This window comes from Xyrauchen texanus, chromosome 12 (genome assembly GCF_025860055.1).
Source record: "Xyrauchen texanus isolate HMW12.3.18 chromosome 12, RBS_HiC_50CHRs, whole genome shotgun sequence".
In the NCBI taxonomy this organism is placed as follows: domain Eukaryota; kingdom Metazoa; phylum Chordata; class Actinopteri; order Cypriniformes; family Catostomidae; genus Xyrauchen; species Xyrauchen texanus.
This window is the reverse complement of record NC_068287.1, coordinates 33082311-33100809: the sequence shown is the minus strand read 5'-3', so window position 1 is coordinate 33100809 and position 18499 is coordinate 33082311. Positions and strand designations below refer to the sequence as shown.

At 41.5% G+C, this 18499-nt stretch overlaps 2 protein-coding genes across 3 annotated transcripts in view; one reads left to right on the top strand and one right to left on the bottom strand.

Annotated features, from left to right (window-relative positions):
- LOC127653308 (ATP-citrate synthase-like) overlaps window positions 1-3547 on the top strand; it is a 42703-nt gene extending 39156 nt beyond the window's left edge. The window contains exons 19-28 of the mRNA XM_052139954.1: window positions 36-146; window positions 331-458; window positions 563-656; window positions 757-911; window positions 1110-1260; window positions 1350-1493; window positions 2392-2505; window positions 2636-2718; window positions 2847-2923; window positions 3234-3547. Of these exons, the coding sequence (XP_051995914.1) occupies window positions 36-146; window positions 331-458; window positions 563-656; window positions 757-911; window positions 1110-1260; window positions 1350-1493; window positions 2392-2505; window positions 2636-2718; window positions 2847-2923; window positions 3234-3328 (1152 nt within the window). The 3' untranslated portion in view covers window positions 3329-3547. The remainder of the gene's footprint in view (window positions 1-35; window positions 147-330; window positions 459-562; window positions 657-756; window positions 912-1109; window positions 1261-1349; window positions 1494-2391; window positions 2506-2635; window positions 2719-2846; window positions 2924-3233) is intronic.
- Window positions 3548-9514: 5967 nt separating this feature from the next.
- Window positions 9515-18499, bottom strand: LOC127653000 (coenzyme Q-binding protein COQ10 homolog, mitochondrial-like). Of its 2 annotated transcripts, XM_052139471.1 has the most exons (6): window positions 18281-18499; window positions 17643-17679; window positions 17527-17558; window positions 17195-17387; window positions 11072-11173; window positions 9515-10062 (listed from the first exon to the last, which is right to left on the bottom strand). In XM_052139471.1, the coding sequence occupies exons 1-6, from the start codon at window positions 18376-18378 to the stop codon at window positions 9904-9906; spliced, it is 621 nt and encodes a 206-aa protein (XP_051995431.1). In that variant the 5' UTR covers window positions 18379-18499; the 3' UTR covers window positions 9515-9903. The 2 variants fall into 2 exon arrangements, with proteins under 2 accessions (XP_051995431.1, XP_051995430.1); XM_052139470.1 differs by having other exon boundaries at window positions 17527-17679.

The following is an 18499-nucleotide window of genomic DNA, read 5'->3' as shown; positions in this document are numbered from 1 at the left end:
CATCAGTCTCTCTCTGACTATTTCTTTCTTGATAGATTGGAGGAAACGAAGAGTACAAGATTTGTAATGGTATTAAAGAGGGCAGAATCACCAAACCTGTAGTCTGCTGGTGTATCGGAACCTGTGCCACCCTGTTCTCATCTGAGGTGTGTATGATATCCAATTATATGACCGATTGAGATGTTGCATTGCTTGTCACGAGCAGGTTAAGTCTGATGTGTGTCAAAGTAATGACTAATTGAGATGAGAGAATCAATTTTTCAAAATCAACCAAACAATCCAGTCCAGTTTATATTTTGGCTATTTTTCTGGCTTGGTTTGTATGTTTAGGTCCAGTTTGGCCATGCTGGAGCTTGTGCCAACCAGGCATCTGAGACTGCAGTGGCTAAGAACAAAGCGCTTGAAGAGGCAGGAGCCTGTGTGCCCAAGAGCTTTGATGAACTGGGTGATGTCATCAAGTACGTCATGGCACTTTGCCTATCATCCAAACATAGAATTGGGTGGAGTTATTGATGGCTGCAGCTCATGGTCTTTAGTAACCACATGTTTCTGTATCTTGTAGATCTATGTATGATAATCTGGTGGCCAATGGTGTGATTGTGCCTGCCACAGAGCTTCCTCCCCCCACAGTGCCAATGGATTACTCCTGGGCACGCGTGAGTATGAACTATTATGCATGTGGCAGAAAGATTTTCACTTGCGTGTTAAGTGTGTTGATGGTGGGCAAACATTATCTGTATGTCTCTCCCTCTGTAGGAGCTGGGTCTGATCCGTAAGCCGGCGTCCTTCATGACTAGTATCTGTGATGAACGAGGGCAGGAGCTCATTTATGCTGGCATGCCCATTACTGAGGTGTTCAAGTCTGAGATTGGACTGGGAGGAACCCTCGGTCTACTCTGGTTCCAAAGAAGGTGTGTGCGCATTTCAACAGTTTGCATTTTCAAATCCACTATAAGTTTGTCTCACTTTCTCTCTTTGGGTGAACCTCACAAAAACATTTGCAGGTCACATTTCACCCCTAAATCCTAAGACCTTTTCCCAGTTTACCAGTACCTCTTATCATACATTTATTTAGTCTTTTATGATTTCCATGTGTGTGTGGGTTGCAGGCTGCCGCGCTATGCATGTCAGTTCATTGAGATGTGTCTGATGGTGACAGCTGATCACGGCCCTGCTGTGTCTGGAGCTCATAACACTATAGTGTGTGCACGTGCTGGCAAAGACCTGATCTCCAGCCTCACGTCTGGACTCCTCACTATTGTAAGAATGTTGCAGTATTACGTGCATACAGGCTGTTTCAACCATATGAGTAGCATTAAAAGAGCATAGTTTAAAGTGTGTGTGTTTAGGGGGACCGTTTTGGAGGTGCTCTGGATGCAGCTGCTAAGCAGTTCAGTAAGGCATTTGACAGTGGCATGCTGCCAATGGAGTTTGTCAACAAAATGAAGAAAGATGGCAAACTCATTATGGGCATTGGACACAGGGTGAAATCAGTGAGTATACAAACACTCATTTGTTAGAGCTGTGGCCAAGAGGTTGGCACACATTGAGCCGCTGTGATTTGAGTCCAGTTCATGCCAGGTCTTGGTCCCATCTTAAATTAATATTTTTAATAGTGCCAATAAAATGGCACAATGGTATTGACAAAATGTAGTTGAATAAAAATGCCCCACCCCATGCATTTAAAGCAAAGCCAATGAAGCCAATTAAAGCTGAAGTGAGTAAATTTTTAATGGTGATACAACACTTTGTCTTATCCCAACTTAAAGGATTAGTTGAAAATGAAAACGTAGTCATTGTTTGCTCACCCCTGTTTTGTATAACCCTTTATGACTTTCTTTTTCTTAAGACAAATGGAGAAATCGTGAGAACATTTTGTGCTCAGTGATGTCATACAATGGCAGTTTATAGTAACTAACTTTCAATCTTGAAAAGAATATAAAAGTGTAATTCTTTTTAAGCTTGAAGATGTAGTTACTATAAACTGCCATTTTATGACATCACTGAGAACAAAATTTTTCACATTTTCTCCCTTTGTGTTAAGAAAGAAAGTCATATAGGGTTATACAAAACAGGGGTGAGCAAACAATGACTGAAATTTTATTTTTGGGTAAACTATCGCTTTAATGTTCAGTAACAATTAAGTAACCAAGTAAGACATTCATAGGTTGGTTTATGTCATGAGTTATGTCATAGTTATGTCATGACCAATGGAAGACAGTTGGAGTAATCAAGAAACCAAATTACTTTTGCAATTCCATTTGGTGACACTAGCAGCACACAAGTAACATATTTCTAAAGTGATTAGAAATGTGTTTTGCAAACATGGGGCAATTTAACAGTGCTTCTTTTGGTTTGCTGGCTTTACCGATTGATTGATTTGTTTCTCAGATCAATAATCCTGACATGCGAGTGCAGATCCTCAAAGACTTTGTGAAACAGCATTTTCCTGCCACTCAGATGCTCGACTATGCTCTGGAGGTTGAGAAAATCACCACCTCAAAGGTAAAAACACCTTTTTGTGTCTTGCTGTGACAGAATGTTTGTACATCTGTTTTATCAAGCTTAACTGCAGTACTACTGTTATACTATTGTATAAAATCATGTAAAATCTGTCTCTTTCCCTCTCTCTCAGAAACCAAACCTTATCCTAAACGTTGATGGTTTTATTGGAGTGGCATTTGTGGATCTTCTGAGGACCTGTGGTGGCTTCACTCGGTCAGTAAAACGAGTGAAATGGCCTGATTTTTACTGCAACATAATGAGTCATCACTGTATATAGTAAGCAAAACTGATCTCTCTCTCTCTCTCCCTCTCTCTCTCTCTCTCTCTCTCCCTCTCTACAGTGATGAGGCAGATGAATTTGTGGAGATCGGAGCACTGAATGGAATCTTTGTCTTGGGTCGCAGCATGGGATTCATAGGTGTGTGTGTACTTGGTTCTTGTTTAAGGACAAAAAAGACCTCCAGCATGAGATATTCAGGGATTTCGTAATTTCAGAAAATAATTAATAAATAAAATGTTTTATTGTATTGTTATTATTTTTTTTTAGAAATGCCAAAAATATTTTGAGGTTAGTCTATATTAATTAGAATTAGCTTTATATAAAATGCTATATATAATATGCATATATGTTATGTTCATTTAGATAGTTAAGTAAATGTATTTTTGTGTTTGTTTGTTTGATAGGTCAGTGATTTAAAAAAACTCAACCATTCCTCTTTTTTTCCCAGGTCATTATCTGGACCAGAAGAGGTTGAAACAGGGATTGTACCGCCATCCTTGGGATGATATTTCTTATGTACTACCAGAACATATGACCATGTAATGATGGAAACTTCTGTAGTTAACTTATATCAACTGAGAGTTCAGATCTGAACACTATGGAATCAAAATCAATGTAATGTGTGTGTACATGTGTATATGCATTCATGTAAATGTGGGTGTGTTTGTGTAAAAAAAACAAAAAAATAATTCATGTCGTTTGTAATTTTATGTATGCAAGGATGTAAAACTGAATTACTGTCTTGATATAAACTGCAGTTGTAGTCAATAACTCCTATAACCTAGCATTCATTTGCTGTGTTGCACTGTGACAACACCCTAAAACATTCCAAATCTCTTTAGTTAACATGTCTTGCTACTTAATATTTAAACCACATAAATCTAATAGTCATATTATGTTTCAAGTCTAAAAGGGAAATTGGATTAGAAACTAAAACGCCTGGTTGCTGCAAACATTCCAGCATTTTTCAAGTACATAAAGTACTAAAATAAAAAAAATTGAAGAAGCGTGTGTAGAATCACATTGTCAGACTAAAGCGTCCCAAACGCTAAGCATGACTCGTGTGATTTTGTGAAGTATTTTGTGAAACGTGCTAATCAAAATTAACAGTGTATTATAAGCAGATACAATAACAGTGCCATAATTCACTGTGTATAATAGCAAGCAATAGCTTCATGTGTGTTTAAATGTCCTATTGTTAGATTAACTAATATGCAGGAAAAAAGAATGTTGCTATTTTTAATAATTCATGTATAAAAAAAATTAAAGGAATATTTTGAACGTCAACGCTATTTGTAATCGTGAAGTATGCCATACATTTCTCCCATGATGTTTACAGCCCATCTGCCGTTTAGCAGTGAAGTATGAAGATCAAATGAAGCAGTACAGTGTCTGGCATTTACTTAAGTTTGTTGGTTAAAAACAATTCACTACCATTCTTTAGATTACTTTTTATCCTACACAACCTCAACTGTGATGACAATTAAGTCTCTTGTAAAGCAGATTAATCCGATGTGTAACATGTAACAATTCTAAATTAATAAAGGTATTAAAAGTGTATTCGTGAACACTGTTAAGCACATGAATTCCAAGTCATTGTCACTAAAGTATTGTGATTCAGGAAATTGCCTACTGGATGGCAGTGTGCTAATATGCAAATGCAGAGGCCCTCCAGGAACACAAGCTCAACAGTTTGTTGCAGACCTCCATTTGTGATGATTGAAGAATGGCTTTCTAGAAAAGACACAAAGTCCTGTCAAATTGTAAAGGTAAGTAAAATTTTGTGTTAAAATTATATTTTGCAATTATTTTTGGTGTTTTATTGTTGCCATTCATACCAATGAGTAGATATCGTTTTTGACTGTTTTGAAGTCATTAGTTTTGCACATATTTGTCACATTGTTTTTGTCGATTGTAGTTTCTGTCTGATTAACTACCCAGCACACACTTTTTATGCAGTCTGTCTAACATCACTGACCTATTTTAATCCAGGTAATTCTTAATGTTAATCATGTCATCCTTGATCCTAAACTATCTGATCATAATTTTAGAGGAGGGTAGTTAATTAGCTGTTGTAGTGAAACCATTTGAGCTGTGGAGAGGGAGACAGGCAGGTGAGGTATAGGTTTGCACTAGACCTGGTGATCTGTTACATGACCAATGCAAGTGTGCTAGGATTCCAAAATGGTTTTCTACAACTATAGGGTCAGTGCAATATGTCAGATTGACATGCATCATGTAGATTAGACTAACCCTTCCTGACGAGCATTAGTCTATCTCTTCCTGACGAGCATTATGAAGACTAGTCTAACTGTTCCTGACGTGCATTATGAAGACTAGTCTAACTGTTCCTGACGTGCATTATGAAGACTAGTCTAACTGTTCCTGACGTGCATTATGAAGACTAGTCTAACTGTTCCTGACGTGCATTATGAAGACTAGTCTAACTGTTCCTGACGTGCATTATGAAGACTAGTCTAACTGTTCCTGACGTGCATTATGAAGACTAGTCTAACTGTTCCTGACGTGCATTATGAAGACTAGTCTAACTGTTCCTGACGTGCATTATGAAGACTAGTCTAACTGTTCCTGACGTGCATTATGAAGACTAGACTAACTGTTCCTGACGTGCATTATGAAGACTAGTCTAACTGTTCCTGACGTGCATTATGAAGACTAGTCTAACTGTTCCTGACGTGCATTATGAAGACTACTCTAACTGTTCCTGACGTGCATTATGAAGACTACTCTAACTGTTCCTGACGTGCATTATGAAGACTAGACTAACTCTTCCTGACGAGCATTATGAAGACTAGTCTAACTGTTCCTGACGTGCATTATGAAGACTAGTCTATCTCTTCCTGACGAGCATTATGAAGACTAGTCTAACTGTTCCTGACGTGCATTATGAAGACTACTCTAACTGTTCCTGACGTGCATTATGAAGACTACTCTAACTGTTCCTGACGTGCATTATGAAGACTAGACGAACTGTTCCTGACGTGCATTATGAAGACTAGACGAACTCTTCCTGACGTGCATTATGAAGACTAGACGAACTCTTCCTGACGTGCATTATGAAGACTAGACGAACACTTCCTGAGTGTTTCTATACCACTATGTAATTCAGTACTGGTAAAGGCTTTTTTGTGCATGTATTCCATGATCCAGTAGGTCAGGAAAAAGAAGCTGGCAAAGGACAGAGACTATGAACCCTAGGAATTTTATAAAGATGCCAACCTGGCATATAAACTGAGTTGTGTGCGAGAGGATGTTGGGGTGTTCTGCAAATACACTCCGTATGTCTGCAAAGTTTGTTCCTCTTAGCTGTGAATATATAGCATATATATATATATCCTGGTAATTATCCATTATAACCATTGTAATGGTTATAATGGATAATTACACACACACACACATATATATATATATATTTACATTTACATTTATGCATTTGGCAGACGCTTTTATCCAAAGCGACTTACAGAGCACTTATTACAGGGACAATCCCCCCCGGAGCAACCTGGAGTTAAGGGCCTTGCTCAAGGGCCCAACAGTGGCATCTTGGTGATGCTGGGGCTTGAACCCCCGACCTTCTGGTCAGTAACCCTGAGCCACTGAGCCACCACTGCCACATATATATATATATACTGAGCCACCACTGCCACACACACATATATGTATATATATATATATATATGTATATGTGTGTGTGTGTAATTATCCATTATTACAGCGATTATTTTAAGTTTCAGCATATGCTGTTTTGCATTATAATAATAAAAAAATACTATTTGTATTTTTAGGGGGGGGGAACTACGCTTTTAGGGGCCCAAGGCAGTTGCCTACCTTTGACTGGTGCTAAGTCCGCCCCTTTTACTTCCATTGTAAGTGGCTTACTATAACTTTTCCTAATTTCTTTTCCCTTTTTAAAAAAAAAAAAAAAGTAAATTAGTTAGGGCTGAGTTTAAATTGGAAGTAATAATTAACACTATGCCTTAACTGAACTTGGAACATTCCTTTAAACTTTTAAGCGGAGTTTGTCCTGCGTGCTATGGACATACTGTACTGTATATGATACCTCAAATCATGCAGAATGTGGAGGAGAGATTTGCCATGACATTTCTAAGCAATCACGCTTCAGATTTTCACCTGCTGGTGGATAAAATGGTGAAGAATTCCATAGACGTGCATTAAAGGAGAGACCCAAGCCATATCGAAGGACCAGAATATCATAGGGACTTGGGTGTGGGGTCTTTTTCCCCAGCAATCACCCTGAATACCTTAACAACCCCATAGAAACCTGTCTACCACCCAGAAGTCCCAATAATTGTGGCAGTGAGGTTTGCACAGACGAATACCACTCACATTTACTTCAGAAAATATAAAAAACAATTGTTTTTATTCAAGTAGCTGATATAAAAATTAGCTATATGAAAGTGATCATTAATGTAATGTAATGTCATATTGACAACATCATACCCTCCTTTAGCAGTAGTGGAGGACTCACTTAGTCTAGTGACTATGTTGGAGCCAATTTGAAGACACAAAAATAGCATCAATTAGAGAAATGACAGCCTGAACTACAAGCTCAGCTATTGTGTGCTACATGATATAAGACCCAAAGCCCCTGTGAATCAATGGTGAGATTGTAAGCAAAATAATATATTGCTAACAAAACTGTTTACTTTCTGGATTTTGTGTGTAAAGCTTTCAATCTATAAATAAGAATATGTTTCTTATACAAAATTTGACTTGGAAGTTGCTGACACTGGACAGACATTAAATAAAAGATATAGAAAGTATAAGAAGAGAACAAAAGTTCTTGTATGAAATCTAAAATAATGAAGATAGTGACAGTGGGATAAGTAGAAATTAAAATCAGTCTGTGCGCATATTTACAGTTGCATCAGTGCAGTATACTATTTGCATGCTACATGTTAAGATCAGTATGTAGATTTGTGAATTATAGTGTTCTCTTTGTGATAAACTGATTACTGTAATCAGAAATTTGCATCATGCATCATCATGAGTTGCAAAGTGGCATCTGACCAACGGACTATTTATACAAATGCATTTGCCAGTCTGAATCTCATTGGACACAATTGCATTGAGACCATAGGAGGTATTAAAACCCCTGTGCATATTTTCACAAGTGGTGTCTTGAGTTACCCTCAGCTCATTTGTGATTGGTTATGACGTTTAAGGAAACAGGGAGGAATTGGCTGTTTAGACAGGGGTGTGGTCTTTGTTGGGCATTCAGGGCTTATGTAAATGATCTTGAAGTCATGTGAAATTCTTGGAACATCTTTAAGACTTCACACTTGTCTTTTAACTTGATACTATGAGGATGAGAAACGTAACAGCTTTATAAAGTGCAAAATATGGTGTATAAAATAGGCTTGTTTAAACAACCTGTTGTTGGAGATTAGATTTATTTCAGGGAGAGTTTCTGCAAGATTAGTTTATCAAACAATACAAATCATTATCATAATCAAACCAAAACATTATGACCACATGCCTAATGTGCTGTTGGTACTCTGGGTGCCACCGACCCGCCAGACCCCTGAAGGTGTCCTGTGGTATCTGGCACCAAGGCATTAGCAGCAGATTCTTCAAGTCCTGTAAATTGCGAGGTGAAGCTGCCATGGATTGGATTTGTTAGTCCAGCACATCCCACAGATGCTCAATCAGATTAAAAGCTGAGAAATTTGGAGGCCAGGGAAACACCTTGAACTCTTCATGTTCTTCAAACCTTTCCCGAACCATGTATGCAGTATGGCAGGGAGCATTATCCTGCTGAAAGATGCCATAAGGGAATACCATTGACATGAAGGGGTGTACCTTGTCTGCAACGATGTTTAGGTAGGTGTCACATGTCAAATTGACATCCAGATGAATGGCCGCAGCCCCATATGCAGCAGGGTGCGATGCACTGTGTGTTGTGACACATTTCTCCCATAACTATCATTCAAATTCTCTGTGACATGTGCCACAGTAGACCTTCTGTTGGTTCGGACCAGATGGAATAGCCTTCATTGCCATCTTGCATCAATGAGCCTTGAGTGCCCAACACCTCATCGCTGGTTTGTGATTTGTCCCTCCTCAGACCACAGTAGGTTGGTACTCACCATTGCTGACTGGGAGCAACCCACAAGCCTTGCTGTTTCAGAGATACTCTGACCCCATTGTCTGGCCATAACTTGGTTTTTACTGCCCATTTCTCCTGTATTCAACTCGTTGACTATGAGAACTTATTGTTCGCTTACCATCTAATGAACCCAGACCTTGACATGTGGCCTTGTAAGGAGATGATCAATGTTATTCGCTTCACCTGTTAGTGGTCATAATGTTTTGTCTCATCGGTATATATGCAAACATTGTGTCCTCTCATGTTGCAATATTATGATTTATTTAAAAATATGGATTTGAATGAATTTTGAGATCAGTATGAAGCAGACCAACCATTACTGCAAAATTTAGGGTTAGAGTTAGCAAATTAGCTTTTAAATTAACCCACCGGAAAGAAATATATAATGTGCAGCCCAGGTTAATCATTTAACATTAGGAATTTGATGGGTGAGATTCATTTTTGTAACCCTTAGGTAGATCTTTGAAGAACTGAACTTCTGATAAGTGAAGTGGTGAGAAAATATTTCAATACAATTTTGATTTTATGTGTACCATAAGGAAAGTAATGACAGGAGATTAAGAAAATATATTATTTTCTTTACTACAAATTTGCAAAAAGTGCACACAACAATAATAATTCAGAACTGATTTTTTTCCCTTTTGGTCAAAAATGTTAACATACTCATCATAAATATGTATATTTAAAAAAAATAACACATCTATTCACCTTCCTCTTTCATTCCACAAAATGTAAAATTATATTCACATTATTGTCAATAAATTATATCTCTTATGATTTGAATAAATAGGTATTAAAAACTTTTTTAGCAAATAGTATAGGTGCTGGTAGTAACAGTCCAAAATCCAACAAACTGGACTGAAATAAGTGTTGAAATGAGTTGTTCTTCTCTTGAGCTGATACATTGTAACAATGTATTTGTTTTTATATTACATCTTGTGTCCATTTCAACAAAGGAGAAATGTTCTCATGTTGCTTTTCTGAGTGGAGTCTGCAGTCGATGGATGCCGGTGCCGTAAAGTTTGGATGCTCGTGTCTCAAAAGCATTAACCATCTGTTTGACCACCTCATTGAAAAACAGTGTTGCTAATTGTGAGTGGAGCAATGATTTAAACTCAAAAGACACCTAGAGTAAAGAAGAATAGAACAGAGATATTGATTAAATTAGCACACATTTCTAACAATTGTGTAAACTTATGTAGGCCTAACTGTTTAAAAAAATATCTCAGGCAACACGTTTTACTGCAGGATTAAACAACGAAAGTTCATGCGTTTCAACAAGCCTCTCTTATGTACTCAGACGTCAAGATTTTCACTGACTAATGACACCAGAACCTATGGGAAGCCTTCAAAAGAATTAAAAAATGTTGCACGATCCTCATGGACTGCTTTTATGATACTTTTGCCTCCTTTTTGTAGTTTAATAGCGGAATCACTCTCGACTGCCATTGTACTAAAAAAAGACCCTGGATATTCTTCAGTATTTTTCCTTTTGAATTTCTATTTTTGGGTGAACTATTCCTTTAATAATATTTGAATGTTTAAAGGTGCAGTTGAACAAAAAATCGGTTCTTTAAGTAGAAACTTAAAAAATGTTTAGTCAAACATAGGTTTTGTATTGATGGTCACATTCATTTATAAATTCTTTAGTCAAACTCTGTCTCAATGAGTCCTTTAATCTGCCAAATCCCAGTCACCTTCCTGTGGTCTTCATCTCAATCGCACTATCTCTAATCCCGTGACATTTAGGTTATGGAGTGCCCGCCAGCACTGGAATAGTTATCATGCCTGTCTCTATTACTGACCATATAAGGAGGACCAGAAAACAAGCCACGTGGTAAAAATAGCCTCTAATGTAATACATGTGCTCACGTTGAACAGGATTTATGTGAGTAAACCACCAAAGAAGAGCAAGGGACAAGAGGTTAACAAGTGTCAAACACATAAATTGTAAAAGATAGTAGAAGAGTGATTCTGTCTGCGTAAACGCCACATAATCTTAGAACCTTGCATACATAACTGTCTGTGTCTCTGTCACTTTTAGACAAAAAAAAAAGGTTCAGTAGGGTTCTATACAAAATATTTCCATTTAAGAAAGTGTGTTGTGTGTGTGTACAGTAAGATGCACTACTTACAAAAAACTCCACATTGCAGGAATCATCTTGGCCTGCAGCCCCAGGAGTGAATTGCCACAATGTTTCAAGGTGACTGAAGAGATTTCCATCTCTACACACCGCCTGAAATACATGTACACATTCAGATGGGCCACAGACAGTACACTTTGCCATAAATATATATTATGCTGTATGGACACATTGTAAAGTCTTAAAACCAGCAACTGTACACACGTCATATCTCTCTGCTAACATCTGTATATGACCTTTTGCCTCAATCATAGATCTAACCAAAGTACCATTTAAAGGAATATTCTGTGTTCAATACAAGTTAAGCTCAATCAACAGCATTTGTGGCATAATGTTGATTACCACAAAAATTATTTTGACTTGACAAAATCAAGTTTGCAGTGAGGCCCATATAATGGATGCAAATGGGGCCAATCTGTAACGTTAAAATACTCACGTTTCCAAAGTATAGCCACAAGACATAAACAATATGCGTGTTAAAATTATTTGATTGTGACAAAGTCGCTCACTGACCTTTTCTGATGATGTTATGTCAACAAACCCTAAAATGACTGTAAACATTACAATTTAAATAACTTTACAGCTCAAATAATACATTACTTTTAACATAAAAATGAATGAGAGCTTTTATCAAATTAAAAGCTTCACATTTCTGCCTTTAAACCCTCCAGAAATTGGCCCCATTCACTTCAATTGTAAGTGCCTCGCTGGAACTTTAGGTTACTCGCATAACCCTGGTTCTCTGATAACAGGAGTTCCCTGTCTGTCACTCACTCGACGTTGTGTTGAATGAAACGACACTAGGGGACTTTCTTGAAGGCCTTGGTTACCTCTGAACTTGAGAAAAGGCCAATGAGAAATTGGCAGACAGAATTTGCATGTCCCTCCCCTGGACATACGGGTATAAAAGGAGGGAATCGTGCATCTGTTCATTCAGATTTCTTCTTCGGAGCCAAGCGGTTGTGCGATCAGCGAGCTGAGATCACTTCTGTTCCACTCACCTCTGCAGAGCATTGCTGTTGGATCTATGGCACGTATCAGCAGCTTTCTCCTTCTCTGCACGCCAGTGCAGCTTTGCCCCTGGGTGCTTCTGAAAAGAGAATATTTTTTCTAAAAGAGTTTATTTCTCTATAAGAGTACACACAGCAGGCGTTGAACGTCCTATTCAGGACACGTCTTTTTAAAGATGCCTTTCCACCCCTGTGTAGTTCCTGGATGCGGTCGATATCTCTCCGCTCCTGACGGTCATAGACGCTGCCTTGTGTGTCTGCCTTGTGTGTCACACTGAGGCAGCGTTTGTGGATGGTTCTTGTTCTCAATGCGAGAACTTAACCATGACAACGTTGCAGTCACGGCTTTCCTTCTCCGACATCCATCTCCGAGCTGCTAGAATCAGTCGAGCTCGGAGCCCTCTCCTTGAAGACGGCCCTCCTGATCACATTTGCTTCCATCAAGAGGGTTGGGGACCTGCAAGCGTTCTCTGTCAGTGACACTTGCCTGGAGTTTGGTCCAGCAGACACCCATGTCATCCTAAGACCTCGACCGGGCTACGTGCCCAAGGTTCCTACGACTCCCTTTAGGGACCAGGTAGTAAACCTGCAAGCGCTGCCCCGGGAGGAGGCAGACCCTTATCGTTGTTGTGTCCGGTGCGTGCTTTGCGTACCTGTGTGGACCGCACGCAGTGCTTTAGTCAAGTGGTTTTTATTGTCGTTTCAACCATATACAGTTAGTACAGTACACAGCAAAACGAGACAACGTTCCTCCAGGACCATGGTGCTACATAAAAACAACAAAGGACCAACATAGGACCACATGAGACTACACAACGAAATAAAATACCTATATAAACTACCTATATATACCTATATAAAGTGCACGTGCAAACATGTGCAAAAAGTACAGGACAGTACAACAAATTACTGACAATGAACAGGACAATAGACAGTGCAGCGCCGACCAGTACTCAGTAGTGCAAAAAGATGACAGTTTCTAAAAATGTAAACATAACATACTATGAGATAATGTTCTATGCACATAGCAGTTATTGAGGTAGCAGACAGTTATAAAGTGACAGTAATTAAAGTGCAACTCAGGACACGTGTGTGTCAAACCAGTCTCTGAGTATTGAGGAGTCTGATGGCTTAGGGGAAGAAGCTGTTACACAGTCTGGCCGTGAGGGCCCGAATACTTCGGTACCTCTTGCCAGACGGGAGGAGGGTAAAGAGTTTGTGTGAGGGGTGTGTGGGGTCGACCACAATGCTGGTTGCTTTGCGGATACAGTGTTTTTTGTAAATGTCTTTGATGGAGGGAAGAGAGACCCCAATGATCTTCTCAGCTGTCCTCACTATCCTCTGCAGGGCTTTACGGTCCGAAACGGTGCAAGTCCCAAACCAGGCAGTGATGCAGCTGCTCAGGATGCTCTCAATAGTCCCTCTATAGAATGTAGTGAGGATGGGGGTTGGGAGATGTGCTTTCCTCAGCCTTCGAAGAAAGTAGAGACGCTGCTGGGCTTTCTTGGTGATAGAGCTGGTGTTGAGGGACCAGGTGAGGTTCTCCGCCAAGTGAACACCAAGGAATTTGGTGCTTTTGACGATCTCCACAGAGGAGCCGTCGATGTTCAGCGGAGTGTGTTCACCTTGTGCTCTCCTAAAGTCAACAACCATCTCTTTTGTTTTGTCGACATTCAGGGACAGGTTGTTGGCTCTACACCAGTTCGTCAGCCGCTGCACCTCCTCTCTGTATGCTGACTCGTTGTTCTTGCTGATGAGACCCACCACGGTCGTGTCATCGGCGAACTTGATGATGTGATTCGAGCTGTGCATTGCTGCACAGTCGTGAGTCAGCAGAGTGAACAGCATTGGACTGAGCACACAGCCCTGGGGGCCCCAGTGCTCAGTGTGGTGGTGGTGGAGATGCTGTTCCCGATCCGGACTGACTGAGGTCTCCCAGTCAGGAAGTCCAGGATCCAGTTGCAGAGGGAGGTGTCCAGGCCCAGCAGGTTCAGCTTTCCAATCAGGTGCTGGGGAATGATTGTGTTGAATGCTGAGCTGAAATCTATGAACAGCATTCGAACGTATGAGTCCTTATTGTCTAGGTGGGTGAGGGCCAGATGGAGGGTTGTGGTGATGGCATCGTCCGTTGAATGGTTTGAACGATCACGCAAACTGCAGTGGGTCTAGTGAGGGGGCAGCTGGGTCTTAATCTGCCTCATGACGAGCCTCTCGAAGCACTTCATGATGATGGGTGTAAGTGCGACGGGACGGTAGTCGTTGAGGCAGGACACTGAAGACTTCTTTGGCATGGGGATGATGGTGGTGGCCTTGAAGCACGTTGGAACAACGGCGCTGCTCAGAGAGATGTTGAAGATGTCGGTAAGAACATCTGCTAGCTGGTCTGCACATCCTCTGAGCACTCTGCCAGAAATGTTGTCTGGTCCAGCAGCCTTCCGTGGGTTGACTCTACGTAGAGTTTTCCTCACATCTGCCGTGGTAAGACAGAGCACCTGGTCGTTGGGAGGAGGGGTGGACTTCCTCGCCATCACGTCGTTCTGCACTTCAAACCGAGAGTAGAAGTCGTTCAGCGCATCTGGAAGGGAGGCATCTTTGTCACAGGCAACTGATGTTGTCCTGTAGTTGGTGATGGCCTGGATGCCCTGCCACATGCGCCGCGTGTCACCGCTGTCCTGGAAGTGACTGTGGATTCTCTGGGCGTGTCGCGCTTTGCCTCTCTGATTGCCCGTGACAGTTTGGCCCTAGCTGTTCTTAGGGCTGCCTTATCGCCTGCTCTGAAGGCGAGTCTCGGGACCTCAGCAGCGTGCGCACCTCCGCAGTCATCCACGGCTTCTGGTTGGGCGTGTGGTGATGGTCTTGGAGAAAGTGACATCATCAATGCACTTGCTGATGTAGCTGGTCACTGATGGTGTGTATTCCTCCAAGTTGGTAGAATTGCCATATGTTGCAGCCTCCCTGAACATGTGCCAGTCAGTACACTCAAAACAGTCCTGAAGAGCAGAGATGGCTCCTGCTGGCCAGGTTTTCACCTGCTTCTGAAGCGGTTTTTGCGCGTCTGACGAGCGGTCTGTATGCTGGAATTAACATAACAGAGATGTGGTCTGAGTAGCCGAGGTGGGGCGGGGCTCCGCCCGTGCAGCGCCTGGGATGTTTGCGTAAACAAGATCAATCGCGTTCAGCCCTCTCGTTGCAAAGTCCACATACTGATGGAATTTAGGGAGTACTGTCTTGAGATTTGTATGGTTGAAATCTCCGGCGACAATAAACAGTCCGTCGGGGTGAGCGTTCTGCAGTTCAGCTCATAGCCCCATACAGTTCACAGAGCGCTTCCTTAGCGTTAGCTGGGGGAATGTAAACTCTGGTTATGCAAACAGTGGTGAATTCCGTGGTAGATAAAAAGGTCTGCATCTAACAGTCACAAGCTCCAACAGCGATGAACATTAACTAGAGACTAGCATAGAGTTCTTGCACCATTCCGTGTTGATGTAAACACACAAGCCACCACCGCGAGTCTTACCGCAGAGAGCTGTATTTCTGTCGGCACGAAATGAGGCGAGCCCGTCTAGCTGAATGGCGGCATCCGGAACTCTGTCGCTGAGCCACGTCTCCGTGAAAACAAAGACGCAGCAGTCTCTAAACTCACGCTGCGTAGCCTGCTGGAGTCGGATATAATCCAGTTTATTGTCCAGGGAGCAAACACTTGAGAGCAGGATAGACGGGAGAGCCGGCCGGCTAGGGTTTGTTTTTAGCCTAGCATGGACCCCCGCCCTATTTCCGCGCTTCCGCTTTCTCGCACACGGCTTACGACGTCCTCTCCCCCGGCCACCGGCATCAGGCGACGCCGAGGGCTGGAGGCCTGGTCTCCGCAGCAAGCCGAGTACGCGTAGCACCTCCTGCAGGTCATCATGCAGCTTGGTTTTTGCATGAGTCTTATATTTCAGTAGTGTCTGGCGATGGTAGACACGAACACCGGTTGCTCCGATGTCCATGTGTTGCAAAAGTCTGGCTTTTTTAACAAAAATAGCACCATTGTGGATCCGGAGTGGCTGCTGCGTGCTACCGCGCCGCCATCTTGGATCAGAACCTGAGCAGCTCTTTGTCTGTTTGGTGGACAGCGGAAAGGGAGCGCTGTCTCCAAACAGAGGCTAGCCCACTGGGTCATTGACACCATCGCTTTGGCCTATCACACCCAGGCCATGCCCGCCCCCTTGCGGGTTCGAGCACACTTGACGAGAAGTGTGGCATCCTCGTGGGTACTGGCAAATGGGACCTCCTTAGCAGACATCTGCAGAGCGGCGGGCTGGGCAACACCCAATACCTTTACAAGATTTTACAATCTCGGGGTTGAGTCGGTCTCATCCCGTGTTCTCTCAGGTTGAACTCTGGAATACAGAACGTCTGACCAGGTGTTCTGCTTGCACATAGCACCCTTCCCCTCCACTGAGGTGTTCACGTGCACCTTTCTCCCAGGAGAGTCCACTAAATTCATGCACCCTGGATGTCCGTCCTCCCTAGCCCTCTGGTCCGCAAATTCAGCGGAGGAATTCCCCAACCAGACCCACTACAGGTACTATTTACTCTGTACTGGAATAGGTGCTCCACAGGGTTGGCCCTCATGAATTAATCCCCCTATGTGTATTTTCCACAATACAGTGCCCCTGCCGGCAGACCCGTATACACACAAATGAAAAGGTGTCTTTCAGAGCATGGAGATTTAAGCGGATGTGTCTTAATTACAGCACAAACAGCCCCCTCCAGGATTGTACACCCGAGACATTACCCATAGTGTGATACCAAACTAATGTTAGAAAGAAAACCCAGATTTATTCTTATTTTGTTTTTAAAGAAAAGGAGGGAAGAGTCAAAATAATTTTTATGGTAATCAACATTAAGCCGTAAATACTGTAAAATGAGTTTAACTTGTATTGAACCCAGAATATTCCTCTAATATGAAGAAATCTTAATTCACCATTCAACATGACAAGAATAGTCCCCAAAACATTAGCCTTTATAGTTAGAACATTTTAAGATTCAAACTTTCCTGTATTTTCACAATTTAAACTGCTTCTATCTAATTAATTCTCTGATTAATTTGTAGACTCACTCGGACTTGGTGGTTTGGGATAACTGTGACTTCCGAGGTGTAGCATTCAACTATTGGCGGGAACCCAATTTCGAGCTGAACTAGCATGTTATCGTTCCTGTTCCTTGTGACCTTTGACTTCTTGCACCAAGGCACGAACTGCTGGTACTGGTCCACATTGGCAACAACATTGTACATCTGCTCAGGTGAGTAGCTGGAGGGAAATAAGCTTGCGTTTATGACCTGCTCATTGATGCGGAGGTTACCAAAAATATTGATAGAAGAGAAGGAAATTGTAGCAGAGAATGAACGCTTCCTTTATCAGCTCTTATTGTGTGTCTGTGTGTGCCTACCTAAGGTTCCGGCACTCTAAATACTCCATTCTCTGTGTTATGAGGTGGGCAGATAAATTAATGAAGCTCAGGGAAGGCACAATCTGACAAGATGCTGAAGGGGGAAGTAAACTCACCCGTCCTGTAGCTAGGATACCGCATGAGCTTAAATGCCTAAAAAAAAAAAAAACAGCCATGTTTTATTATTCAATTATTTGTGTTATTTTATAATAGCAGTTAAACTGAATATTGCAACTACAAATTTGTTGTCTCTAAATGGTTGCAACGTGTGTAGGCAGATACAAATACAATGACGCAGTGTTTTTAGAAATGTCTGTGTTGACCCGGTAAAATGACGTAGTTTCTAGTAAATAGTGAAGAGGAGTCGATCAATACAGGTTATGCCATTCTACACAGCTGTATGGAACACGGCCAGCTGGCGCTCCCTGGCATGCATTGCATTATTCAAACGAGGCACTAACGGGCCGTTAACACAGAATCGTTCGTACGCTAAAGAAGAAATAAGACGCAACCAATAGAACCAAACAGGTGTCTCGAGACGCTTTAAGTTCTTTTTAACTGACAAGGCGTCTAAAACGCGGTGCAACCTTCAAAGACGTTCGTCTAGCGCAAGTTTACATAGAAAATCAGTCTACTGAAACTGATATAACTGAATACATATAATACAGTAATATGTTAAAATGAAATTAATCAACAAAACTTGATAAATCATCTTTACTGTTTCGATCACAAGGGTCGAGTGTTGCGTTCTTACCTGATAATAGCATTTGTGTTTCTCCTCATGACGTTACACGACTGTCCGTCCGACATCTCCAGAGCCCGGAGAAAAAGCGATGTAGCCTTCTTTGCCATTAGTACTTTTCAGAGCTTGTAAACCCTCTGAAGATATGTCAATGTGCCCTTCACAATGATAACTGTCTTAATATTCGGGAAATCTGGCCGATAGTGAAACTGTGTAATGTTAAAGGGCAGG